Source organism: Sinocyclocheilus grahami, unplaced genomic scaffold (assembly GCF_001515645.1).
Source record: "Sinocyclocheilus grahami isolate Dianchi unplaced genomic scaffold, SAMN03320097.WGS_v1.1 scaffold1081.1, whole genome shotgun sequence".
NCBI classification, from domain to species: domain Eukaryota; kingdom Metazoa; phylum Chordata; class Actinopteri; order Cypriniformes; family Cyprinidae; genus Sinocyclocheilus; species Sinocyclocheilus grahami.
In genome coordinates, this window is record NW_015506260.1 from 104,963 (window position 1) to 118,099 (window position 13,137).

General features: G+C 39.9%; 1 protein-coding gene across 1 annotated transcript in view; it reads right to left on the reverse strand.

Annotated features, from left to right (window-relative positions):
* Window positions 1-324: 324 nt before the first annotated feature.
* Window positions 325-13,137, reverse strand: part of sh3pxd2aa (SH3 and PX domains 2Aa) — a 43,043-nt gene continuing 30,230 nt past the window's right edge. The window contains exons 4-11 of the mRNA XM_016251998.1: window positions 12,013-12,126; window positions 10,130-10,213; window positions 6,422-6,539; window positions 4,698-5,077; window positions 4,422-4,436; window positions 3,532-3,581; window positions 3,319-3,438; window positions 325-2,952 (exon numbers count right to left, since the gene is read on the reverse strand). Of these exons, the coding sequence (XP_016107484.1) occupies window positions 1,006-2,952; window positions 3,319-3,438; window positions 3,532-3,581; window positions 4,422-4,436; window positions 4,698-5,077; window positions 6,422-6,539; window positions 10,130-10,213; window positions 12,013-12,126 (2,828 nt within the window). The 3' untranslated portion in view covers window positions 325-1,005. The remainder of the gene's footprint in view (window positions 2,953-3,318; window positions 3,439-3,531; window positions 3,582-4,421; window positions 4,437-4,697; window positions 5,078-6,421; window positions 6,540-10,129; window positions 10,214-12,012; window positions 12,127-13,137) is intronic.

A 13,137-nucleotide genomic window follows, 5' to 3' on the forward strand; every position in this document is an offset into this window, starting at 1 on the left:
TGAAGTTACAGTAAAACACGACTTGGTGGCACTCAAGCACAAAACGGTCTTGCCGAGCACACATTGATACCTAACGACAAAGAGGAAGTAAGTAGACCAAGAAGATGCATCGAAGCAAGATGAATGTAGAGCTGCTGGTCTCATTGGTGTCTGAACACAAAGGGCTTCATGACAAACGCGACAGCGACTACAAAAATCTCGATAAGAGGGAGTTGTTATGGAGAGGAATTGCAGATCAAATAGGATTCGATGTGTACCGGGGTATTTCTGTTTTTCATTAAGCGCCATCTAATGTCAGGGAGTGAACTTGCACGTTCACTCGGCTCATCACCTGCGAAAATCGCTTGGGTATGAACACAAAAGACACGTCGAAAAACGTCGGCTATAAGCGCGCGATAATCGTCCCGGTGTGTACGAGGCTTTAGGATGTTACAAGAAAGCAGAAATACATCTCTAAGGAAGATATAACACAAACATCAACACAAAACAATTAAAAAAAGGATAGTTTTTAAAAAAACGACAATCAAAGTTATGCTTTGTTTCTTTGAGCGCACTCAATGCTAAGATAACTTTCGACGTTGGTTTTTTGTTCAAAAATTTTTAAACAGGATATTCTTGTTTACAAGTGCTTAAGATTGGATTTGCACTTTTGGTTATGCACCTATGCTGAAATGATCTTTCTCACTGGTATTTGTTGTAACAAAAATAAGTTTGTTGCTTTCTGTACTTGTAGGCCTATGGCACTAAGTTGAAGTTTGGTATTTTCGTTGTGTCACTGGTATTTGACCGATTCCTCTTAACATTCAGTGAAAGATGTACGAAGGCACCCATTTGGCATAAAGTTACGGCAGGTATTTTGCTAAACATTCACCTGCATTACTCTAGTTTTAATGTAAACTCCTTTCTAAAAGGCTGTCCCTCTCGTTTCAAACCAAAAGTCCTTCAGTCAGTTCATCTTTTTACATTTTGATTACAATTGTGCATGTTTAAAACATTTTTGGGGAATTACTTTTTTCTCTCCAGGTAGTTAGACGGTACCCAGCCTTTACGTCCCTGTAAGCCATCGAGAACCTGGCAGTACCACCATCCATTTGGATTCTTCTCCAGAACTTCAAGACTAGTGCCCTCTGAGAAACCCATGGTCTCTTCGTCACCACGGTAGTCAGCGATAGATACGTAAACCTCTCGAAGGTTGTTGTGAATGAGGTGTGTCTTCTCGATGGGCTTGGGTCTTACTGTAGAGATTGGAATTCCGTTTCTCTGGGCAATCAAGGGGCTTGAACTTCCGGCGGGTGCTGTAATGGTGGTCCCAGACCTGACCCGTACATCAGTCACCGCCTGCGGTCGAACGGCAGTGAAGGAGGAGTTTCGCCTTACGCCGCCTGTGGACCTCAAGTGGTCGCCTGCACCCAGTGATTCATTTCTTCTCAAAGACCCTGTGTGGATGTTGGTGTCCTTCAGAGGCTGTGGTGGAGATACAAACACTGACTGCGGTCGCACTGCTGCTTGACGGACACCGTTCCTCATCCGTACACCTGAACCATTCAGCATTGCGGTTGGTTTGCTAAAACCCTCCGGTGGTTTGGATGGGATTGGTGGACTAGGGTTGCTCATACTCCTCAGGTTCTGCTGGTTTAGGTTGTTAAGGGCCTGAACACGCTGCTCATTTTTCTCGAGGCTGTTGGACTTGTTGGTGCTACCAAGATCAACAAGAGGGCCATCACGGGATTCTTGTACACTGACGTTTTGGGTATTCTTGACTGGCTTGAAGTAGAAAGTAGGTGCCCATCCCTCATCATCGCCCCAACGGACATACCACCATCCACTTTCCTGCTTCTCCAGTACCTCAACCTCCACACCAGCTGGGAAGCTGACCTCTGACTCTTGGGCCCGTTCATAGGCATCTGTGGTCCTGTAGAGCACACTTTCATGGTCGGATTCCCCACCTCGGCTACCTTTGGAATAGACGCTGGAGAGATCGGAGGTACTTCTAGAGGAGACGGAATCCTCAGAGGACACAACGGAAGCAGACTCGGAATCTTCACCGCCACGTACTGCACGGATCGGGCCTTGCCGAAGACTTCCGGTGGGCCGAAGCTGGCGGCGTAGGCTGCTGATGTCCATTCTTTCGGGACTTTGTGGCTCTGACTTTGTAAGCAGAGGTTTGGGTCGCACCACTGGTTTGGGCCTGGCTAAGGGACTTTGACCAACCCGGATCTCCACATCTTTTCGCATGACAGGCTCTCTTTTGGGATTGCGTCCGGATTCGTCTGATGATGACTTGGGGCTGTGTCTCTCAGCACGGCCAAGAGAGTGACTCCGGCTTAGATCTGGCGTTACTTTCCGGAGGGGCTTTCCTCCTCCAGAGGAGGACCCAAAGGGTTTACGACCCAGTGTGAGACTCCTTGGGGTATGTGAATTGCAACCACTGGCAAAGTCATCGGAGGAGAACCTAAAGCCTTCATTTTCATAAATGACCTCCTCCTTATTGACATCCTCCAATGAGTTTCTTTTCCTCAAGGGGGAGGTCATCACTTTTAGTAAAGGCGATGCTTTGCCAGCCTGTGCAATTCTTTCGGCAGCTGCTGGGTTGCTTTTAATTTCAAACTTACGGGGCTCCGGTTTTGGGGAATTATTTATTTTTTGTTTTGGAGGATTACTGTCCAGATCGGAGTCAAAACCAATGGCGGGAACATCATATTCCGGCTCCTCATAGACACACTGAGTGGGAGATTCTGGAGCTTTGGAGGCAGAACCAGCCAGAGAAGGTGATTCCTCTGAGTCCTGTTTCTTGACTGGTGGAGCAGGGGGTGGAACTTTAGGGCGAGTAAGTGTGCTGGTTCGCCGGCTCAGGTTGGGCTTCTTGCGTTTATCGATAAAGGAGCAGGGTGCCCAGCCCTCCATATCCCCGATCTGGACATACCACCAACCACTAGAATTCTTCTCTATGACCTGAAGACCACATATTACATGTTTACTTAATACAATGGCATATATTTATTATACAGCGGGTTTCAAACATCACTAATTACCACTAATTAATATGCTTATCTTACAATGAATGTCACAAATTTGTTTACATTATTAAAGTGTGCATAAAAACCTTAAATAATCCTAAATATTGCTCTTCAGAAATAGTCATTTTTAATTTTCAATCCTGAAAATGAGTTTATATTAAGCTTTAAAGAAACACTTTTTGACTCCACTCTATACAGTATATTTATACTTTTTAATATTCTCATTAGTCAAAAGATGTTCCTATTTAGTTTTTGAAAAATTAAATAATCACATTTTATAGTAAGAATTTATCTGCCTTACATCAGCCTTTTGTCCTCCACGGAAGCTGATGCCGTCTGAGATACTGGATTGAAACTCTGCTATGGTGTAGTACTCTGCTTCCACAGTAGGGGCCTCTGGAGGTTTGGGCAACTGGAATGCCTTGAGTATTGAAGAAAAAGACAGTACTGTCTAATAAGTAAACGCTGCTCTCTATGAATTTAAAATATCAATAAATGATTTTGGTCTGTTTACCAGATTTGTATCTCTTCGAGGAGGAGGTTTCTGCCTGAGGTTTGGAGATCCTGCCAGGTGAATACAAAACATTTTATTAACTGTCTCTCAGTTAAAGACAGCAAATATTACTGTAGCTTAATCAAATGTAGGACTTGGAAATTAGGAGAGTTTGCAGTTTTCCTTTTTTCGCCAAAACTTTTTTAGCATTTTCAAAAAAAGGTCAAATTGGAGCCAAACTGGATTACAGTGCCATCAGTAATCCTCATTAAGAGAGAGAAGTTTAGAGACATGTTCCAACACACTCAAGCATGCGTTCACAACAAGCATATTTAAAAAAAAATTAAAAATAATAATAATAGAATTTAGAAGGAAATATTGTAGTGTGGGAAATGCAATGACCTGGTTATGACTGAGAATAATGATAGCAATAGCCAATGAGAAAACAAAAGAAAAAAATTAGAAGCTTAAAACGAACATTGTCTCTTTAAATGTCATGTTTCATCTTTTTTGTTTTTTTTTAGGTTTTTAGCTCAAAGTGCCATGGATACAGCACATCAGTCACTGCAAGTTTTAACCAACACCAGGAATTTTGGGGATTATATGCCGTCTGTTAAGAACCTGTTAATGTGAAATAGTAGTCTGTTCATCGTACCATCCACAACAAAACAGATTTACAAGGATGAAAGTCATGTAATGTGAGAGGTACAGCATGGGATTTTTTTTTTCAGTTGTATAGTGTACATTTGGCATTAGACAAATAAGTAAGCACAAGAACAAACAAACAGCAAACAAACAGCAGTTGACAGGCTGAATGTTAAGCAACAGAGACGGTGAATGTGTCACTATCAAGGTACACAACACCCGGACAAAATGTTAGGAAACATCTGTTTACCAAAAAGAAATGTTACCTATGGCATCAAATCCTATGTGCAAAAATAACAGGAAAATAAACATATTTATTATATAAAATATGGCTATATAATTGTACAATTATATAGAAAAATAAGATAATATATATTGTTAAATTATAGCTATATATTTTTATTAGAAAATAATATAATACAATTTAATTATAATTATGTGAATAAATACTTCAAGTTTTATATATATAATATTTTTTCTAATATTCTGAACATGTGAATGCTGTATACCTTTAGTTAAACATGTCATAACTCTTTACTCACCTATTTCAACTCTGTGTGGTGCCACCCGGGCTATAGCAGGTGACCCCGGCTCTGCCCTGCTCTTGTTCTCTTGTAGGGCAGCACTAGATCCAGAGTTCATTCCCAAACCAGTGACCACTGTGGGTGCCACTCCAGCCTCTGGGGCATATGGGATAGGTAAACTGATTTCACTTTTGGAGATGTGGCGCTCAGGGCTGGTGGCCTCTCCGTCAGTTTGAATGTCCTTCTCGCTTACAGCTTTCTTGTTGAGGAGGTTACTGATCTCCATTATATTTCCGATGATCTCCACAGGGCCAGTCAGAGTCTTCTTCCTTGGGGAAAGGTCATCTTTCAGTTTCTTCAGGTATGAGGCTGGGGCCCAGCCCTCTTTACCCTGATACCTGCAACACATTAGTAGCAGTATTATCTTTCCAGACATGGAAATATTAAATAATTAAATAAATACTAATGAATTGTATAACTCCATGAATTTACCATTCTCATACTGACCACTAGAGGTCAGCATAGTGTTTTAAGTATGATGAAGTTGTAGTGCTCTTTATGGACACATATCTCCCCTTATGTAAAACTGATGTATACCCACACACAACTTATATATGTAAATCATGTATAACATGTAAATCATATGTGACCCTGGACCACAAAAACAGACATTTTTCCAGTCAATTTTTCAAATTAGAGATTTATACATGGCCGAGATACAACTATTTGAATATCTGGAATCTGAGGGTGCAAAAAAAAAAAATATTGAGAAAATCGCCTTTAAAGTTGTCCAAATGAAGTTCTTAGAAATGCATATTACTAATCAAAAATTAAGTTTTAATATATTTACGGTAGGAAATTTACAAAATATCTTCATGGAACATGATCTTTACTTAATATCCTAATGATTTTTGGCATAAAAGAAAAATCACTCATTTTGACCCATACAATGTATTGTTGGCTATTGCTACAAATATACCCCCAACAATATGTAAGATTTTTTTATTAAAATATCCAAAAACCACTAGAACAGTGTTATATATTTTGCTGATTTGTGTACTTGCGTTATCCCAAATGTTTTGGAGAATGTTTAAATCCAGAGAAATAAGCAATTTTAACTAGTGACACGGACCGTGTCTATAGTGTCATTGTGTCGCCTGCATGTTTTGTAGAAAACATGGAAACACCAAAGACGCTTTAATATGTTGTGCGTTTTATTAGACCGGTGACGACCGCACAGAGTAGCATTATAACGGAACTTTCAAACGTATCTAGTATGATAAAACAGCGCTGCTTTTTTTTTCCACATACGCGCGACCGGAAGGAGCGGAAGCGGTCGACTGTGGCATAATAAAAGCTCCGCTGCTTTCGAGCCGTGTGTTGCGCTCGTTCAGCGGCCTCGTTTCGCTTCACCGGCTTTCAGCCTCACCCTGCTTCATACTACTACGTTAATAAATCATTAGCTCATCCATGAACTTGATTTCTGCCCGAGTCCCGTCGGATTGCATCGGCTGTGAGGATGAAGACGACAACTCCCATGATTCCACACTCAGTCACGGCGTCATCAAACTACGCCTTTGCCTCTTTGTTTATTTTGAATACGCACCCTCTAGCGGCAAAAATTACATATTGTGCCTTTAAGACTGGTTTTGTGGTCCAGGGTCACATATTGCATTGAAGAAATTGAAAAAGAAAATCACATCTTAAACATCACCTTAAAGTATGAGGACCAGATTGATTACCTGATGTACCACCATCCCTCCAGGTTCTTCTGGATGACCTCCACGGTTACTCCTTTCTCAAACCCGATCTCATCTTTTCCCTGACTGGTATACGCCTGGACAGTGACATATTTCTCCTCTAAAAAGACAGATAAGGGAAAAAGAATGAGAAAGGATTTTTTTAATCCTGTACTTGGGCCTTTGCCTTTTCTGCGGTCTGAAAGGAGGTTGACAAATGGATTTAAATGCTAACTTTCAAACCTACAATTTTTAGGACTTTCTTTGGGAAAACAGAGCAGAAGTAAAACCAAAAGTTTGCAGTAAGACCCTTCCAACACTCACCCTTCACCACAGGCACAATAATCATCTCACAATCCGTCATTAATATTAACACTAACAAATCCTCCAGGAGACAGTGGGACTAAAGTAACTACAGCAACACAGCCCAAGACACAATAATAATGGTAAGCCTCCATAGGAAATACCTGGTAGGGTCAATCAATCAGAAGTCAAAAGAAAAAAATATTTTTTTAGCAAGAACACTAAACTTGATCACTTGATCTCCTTTTGAGTTCCACAGAAGAAAGTCATAGTGTGGATTGATCAAGACCAACAGGAGTGAGAGATATCGGGGTAAAAATGCAAGAGCCAAAAAAATAATTAAAAAAAGAAATGCCTCAAAACACTTTTTCCACCAGTCAGCAGTATTTTCTTGGAGGATTGTTCTGGATGGTGGAAAAAGTCAGGTGGGTCCAGAACACATTACTTCAGTTTTGCATGCACTTGTGGAGCGATGTGCCAACAAAGGAATTTTCTCCCTCAGCCTCTGTGACCTAAAAAACACTGCTATATGTACAAACAAGTTAAGAGAGAGAGATTGTGGACACAGATCATTCTAACTATCACATTGATCTTTCTGAAACTTGCTTGCTTTAACAAGTCATGCAAGCTAACCAAATGCCTGGATCCAGCAGGCTCTGTCTGAATCTGAGCTGTTCCCACTGCTGAATTCTACACTTTCTGAATACTTCATCCAAAAATTGTTCATTTACTACTTTTATCATTCTGAACCCTTTACAAGTGTTTTGTCCTCTCATAAAACAGAAAAGGAGAAACTTAGGAGAATGCTGATGTTGCTTATTAAAATGTAACGAGACCATGTTTTGTCAAGCTCCAAGAATGACAAAAAGGACCATGCAGCATTTTATGCTACTGTATATTCTGAGTGTACTAAGAACATATAACTTTGTATGAGTAAAATACAGAAGTTTAAAGGGAAAATTCACCCAAAAATGAAAATTCTGTCAATTACTCACCCTCATGTCGTTCCAAACCTGTAAGACTTTCGTTCATCTCCATAACAAGAATTAAGATATTTGTGATGAAATCCGAGAGCTTTCTGATCCTCCCATAGACAGCAATACAACTACCATATTCAAGGCCCAGAAAGGTAGTAAAGACATCATTAAAATAGTCCATGTGCCATCAGTGTTTCAACCTTAATTTTATGAAGCTACGAGAATACTTTTTGTGTGCAAATTATTTTATTCAACAATTTATTTTCTTCCATGTCAGTCTTTGACATGCATTCATGAACACAAACCCTTTTAGCCTTTTAAATCATTATCCACTAATAAAACATTCAACATCATGACTTTTGTGGTGTTTTATTATGTATTTTGGTTATTTCTGGAGTTTTACAGCTCCTGGTCCCCATTCACTTTATGGAAAAAAAACAATATTGCCTAACATCTCTTTCTGTGGAATATGGAAGCATATTACCTACAAATCAAAAATTATACTGGTTTGGAGCATAAGGGCGAGTAAACAAACAGAATTTTCCTCTAAAATCAAATGTATTTTGTAAGAACTTGCTTAGTTGTAACTGAGGCTCTACAAAATATGAGTTTTGAAACCAGTGCTTTACAAAAGACAAGTTTTTTTTTTTTTATCCACTCTGAAACACTCACTACCCCGACCTGTTTTGAAGGTTGCAATTTGCGTTTATGGAGAAAAGTTCCCTCTGAAACCACTGGCTGCTCTTTGTCTCCAGATCATCCATGGTGCTCTCTGACTCATTAGTATATATACAGTAAAAAAAATCTGGATTAAATGCAGTCACACACAGCGAGCCAATGACCTACTTCTATACTTTCCACTGCGAGTTTCCAACAACTGCTCCAATCATGCAGAGCAAAGTAAGGGAGAAATAATGAGTTACTGTAACAGTGTCACATTCAATCTAAACCTGATTGAACCAAAGTCCATATCAAAAGAGAAGAGATAAACAATCCATGTACAATTTTAATCCAAAATATCAGTTTACCAGGGTTTTTAGTGGTGGTTTCTGAAGAACAGATGTTTGAACAGACTCATCCCATAAGACCTGGGATTTCATATCTTATTAGTGTCAGGAGATATTCACCCAGTCCCAGACAGGTTATTATTCATCCACCTGCCAATCCAGCATGGAAAAGCTCTTAGCATGTGCTTCCACCGATTCCAGGTCCAGCATGCTCTACTTAGAGCCATGTTCATGGTGTCCATGGTATGTTAGCATACTCCAACGCTACACAAATGGAAAACTGCGGGAATTACAACTCTAAAGCTTGGAGGTCCATTCTTCTTATGACTCAACATGAAACGAAAGATCTCCAAGGAGACTCCTTACCATACAAACACACATTTCCAGCAAAGGTCAAGACATTAATCCTCATTTGCGGTCTGGGTGTTTAGAATGAAACACTGTGATTTTGAAAGGTCAAACCTCATGCGTGATTCAACTCATCCTCTACCTCGAGTTTAGAGTTTATGCACTGTTTATATCAATTATTTGACATGTAGCCAAACTACAGGATCTGACTAAATTCAGCTGAATTCAACATTATGACATTCTATCTCTGGCAGAACACCAACAATAAAATGATTTCATTTTAAAGAATGTTTTTGCCCATTCAGTGGAAGTCAACAGGGGTCTAAAACAACATTGGTCCTCATTGACTTGTGTTGTATGGAAAAAAACATTCTTCAAGATATTTTTTGGTGTTCTGTAAAAGAAAGAATTCCGTACAGGTTTAGAATGGCATGAGGGAGACTAGACATCCTAACTGAATTTAGATTTTTGGGTGAAGTATCTCTTTAAATTGTCTTAACTGGCAAAAGTCATTTGGTCATTACAAAAGTAAGAAGATCAAGCTGGCTGATCAACATATTTTGGTCCACCAGTTAAACCAGCAACAAATCAGTACTACTACCATAAACCAGTCTTAAGAACATGATTCTGCAACTCTGTACTCTAATGCCATACATGAAATTTCTAATCTATATATCACACTACAATATTTCAGAATTATTATATTATTCTAAACCAGTCTTCATCCTAAAAAACATCTTAAAAATAACTTCTCTGCTTTATTTTAAAACTGTTTTCTTCATCTAAAAACAAACTGAATTATCTTGTTTTTAATTCATACACAAGTAAACACAATTTATGATTATAACAGATTTTATGATGGCTTGCATATGAAACAGGCTACCCAGCATGCTTTGGGAGCCAGATCCAGAAGTTGGATCCAGAAAGAGAGTTTAGGTTTCTAAAGAGCGTGTTTTGTGCATTTTAAGCCAATCACTGTGTAAACCAGCACAAACGCACCATGCAGATTGGTCACACAGGTGAGTGCTTGCACGTGATCAGTCTATGCAGGCATGCGTGATTGCATGTGTGTTCACCTCGACTCTGTTGGCGGTTGACTATTCCCCCTAGTGTCCATCTCCGGTCAAGCCTCTTCAGATGAGCCTTACGTCTCTTAGTAACTGACACGGATGAATGAAGACAGCAGAAAGAGAACAGAGACATGACAAACTCAACATAAACAACTCAAGAGGAACACTGGTATTAGTGTAATGAAGACATTATTACATGAAAGAAAAGAGTTTTGTGATTGGTTAGGAGGGTTCTTGGCTTGAACAATGATGGCAAAGCAAAGGAGGACTTGGATTAATACATGTGTTATTCGATTTTAGTGGCGCACGTTATACTGTGGGATGGTAAAGTCTGAAAAATGTATGGTGTTTTACAGTTTTATTGTGTTTACAGAATGGAAACTTCATATAGTTTACAGAGGCTTTACCACTCATCAACTCCATAGATTCAAAACGAAAGAAAAGTCGAACTAAAGATGGTCTAGTTCAAATAAAGTTCAGCTTAAAAAAAACTGCAGCTACATTCAGAAATGAAGCCGTTGTGGCCATATGGGAAGGTAAATTACTCCTCATGGATCAATAAATTGTGTGCATGTGTGAGGATGCATCGATCCAACTTAGACAAAGATAGTAGCGAAAGCTTTATCTTCGGCCTGACCACTCCTAATCTTACACATTGAGTCTTTCAGTGGCATAAATTTCAAGAAGCAGCTAAAAATGTGGTTGGCTAAAACAGGAAACTCAACCCAGGAAATGCTGATGGCAGCAGATGATTGAAGTTTGGACAGTAGAGGAGGACATATTTATAATGATACGGTTCTTTATGTGTGTTTCATTGCAGTGAGATAACAAATGGGTGTTTCTTCAAATTCGGTCAATGTTCCAGGAGATGATGTTTACTGATGTTGACATGAAATGAAAATTCTCCATATTTCTTTTGCAAATACATGTTATGGATCTTATGGTGAATGATTCATACATGTACATATACTTTTCATTTTTTATTTTGATTTGATTTGATTTATTTATTTAGACATTGTAATGTTTAATCAAATTTTCAACCTTCCAAGTCAGAAAACGACAAATCTCTCTCTGGTGACGTATGCCAGACATCTCCAATCCAAATTTAATTTGCTTAAACCCTGTCCCTCCACAACCAACTGCAAACTCGCATTCATTTTTGAGTGCACATTTTACAAACTGTGTGAAAATCTTGTTTACTTTTGTGAATTTATGCTATATAAAATACTATGACAGGAGTCAGCCATTTTATTACAAAATGTTTGAAACTACTGTCGTTTCAACCACATAATGCTAATAAATACAACATGTAACTTAAAATGTGGTAGAAATGACACAGTGGTGGGGATTTTCATTAAACAAATAAATACCTTTGGGGGGAAAAACTATTAACAAATAAACTAGTTAATAAAAGCTCACACTTCTGTCTAAATGTTTTAAAAAGTCCACAGGGCCAAAAGTTCTTATAGTTAAAGAAGCACCCCGATTCAATGTGGTGTTCAGTTATGACATGCTATGAAATAAAACCAATGTACTAGTGCTAGATATTTATTATCTAGATTTATTAGATTCAAAGAAATAAAAGCAACACTTTCATGAAGGAGCGAGAGAGCCTTCCTTCTTTCCTTCATTTCTCCTTCTGCAATCGATGATCTCTCACAATCCCAAAGCCCTCACTTCTTCTCATAAGCAAGTGGAAGTTGCTCAAGGAAAATTTGGGATACAGATTTTATCCTCCAAGATAGATATACAGTATTGGGTATTGATTGTTCAATGAATGTGAAGCAAACCACTGTATACTGGTGTTGGTCAAGATTTCTTGGGGTATAAGAATGTTTGTGCAGATGTTCAAAAGGAAAGTATGAGAGAGAGTATATTTAGTGTCCTACCTTCTCCAGATCTAGATGTTCCCAAGTCCAGATCATCTCTGGTGCCGCTCTGAGAGTCCAGGTATGTGGCAGGAACCCAGCCTTGTTCTTCAGCTGTGCTGACAAACCACCAGCCTACAGACACAACAGAAGACGAAAAAAAACATAAAATGTAATTTTTTTGACCTAATACAGCATCAAATGCTGAGCTCGCACGCAGTATGATGAAATTATCCTGTTCCCTTTCATGGGAACTTCGAACTGCGTCCTCTAGGGGTCGCTATGGGGAACGCCTCGTCGTGACCCGTGTCTGAAGCATACATTGAAAAAACACCAACTCGTTGGCCGGCGACAGCCATGACGTCACTACCGGTGTGACTATAGTATAAATAGGCGCCGGGAGCTACACATCATTCTCTTCTTCGTCTTCATTGACTGTTTTGTTTGAAGCGTGCATTTCTGTGGTAAGAGCGATCTCTATTTATCTCATTATGGTGAGCACTAGCAAAGCATTTAAGGATGTGTGCATCCGTGTTGACGTTGTTTAACATCTGATGACACACACAATCTATGCGTTGTTTTGTTTGGGCAAAGAGCACGCACGCGATGTCTCCGAGTGGGCAATCGGCGTGCCTTGCTAGCGTTTTTTCCAAGGAAAAAAGCTCCGCTCTCGTTTGTCTCTCTTTTCGAGGAAAGAGGGGCAGCCATCTGCTTCCCGCGATCCAGGACTCGCCACTGCTGAGGCACGGAAGGGAATGAGCTCGTGGGGATCGCAGGTGGATCTGGCCGATGAGTTTGAAGAGGGGTTTCCCGTTCTCCTCTCACATGAGAAGTTGAGTTCTCTGTTTTTCCAGAGCACCTGGCACCAGCAGCATCAGGTGTATTAGGCCCTTTCTCTGCCTCCCTGATGCGCTGAGTGTTTGACTAGCTTGCAGTATGCTTACCCTTCTGATTTTACAATCATGCTGCAGGTCCAGCCCCCTCGCGGGAGAGCTGGGTTTGTACTCCCTCAGCCTAGGTAAACTACTGCTAGCCTTTCCAGCATTGGAACATGATGTAGATCGAGCCCCCTTCTCGGATTGAGAACTAGGTGTGTTGCTCCCACAGCTAAGTAAATTATTGCTAGCTGTTCCAGCTTTGGAACAT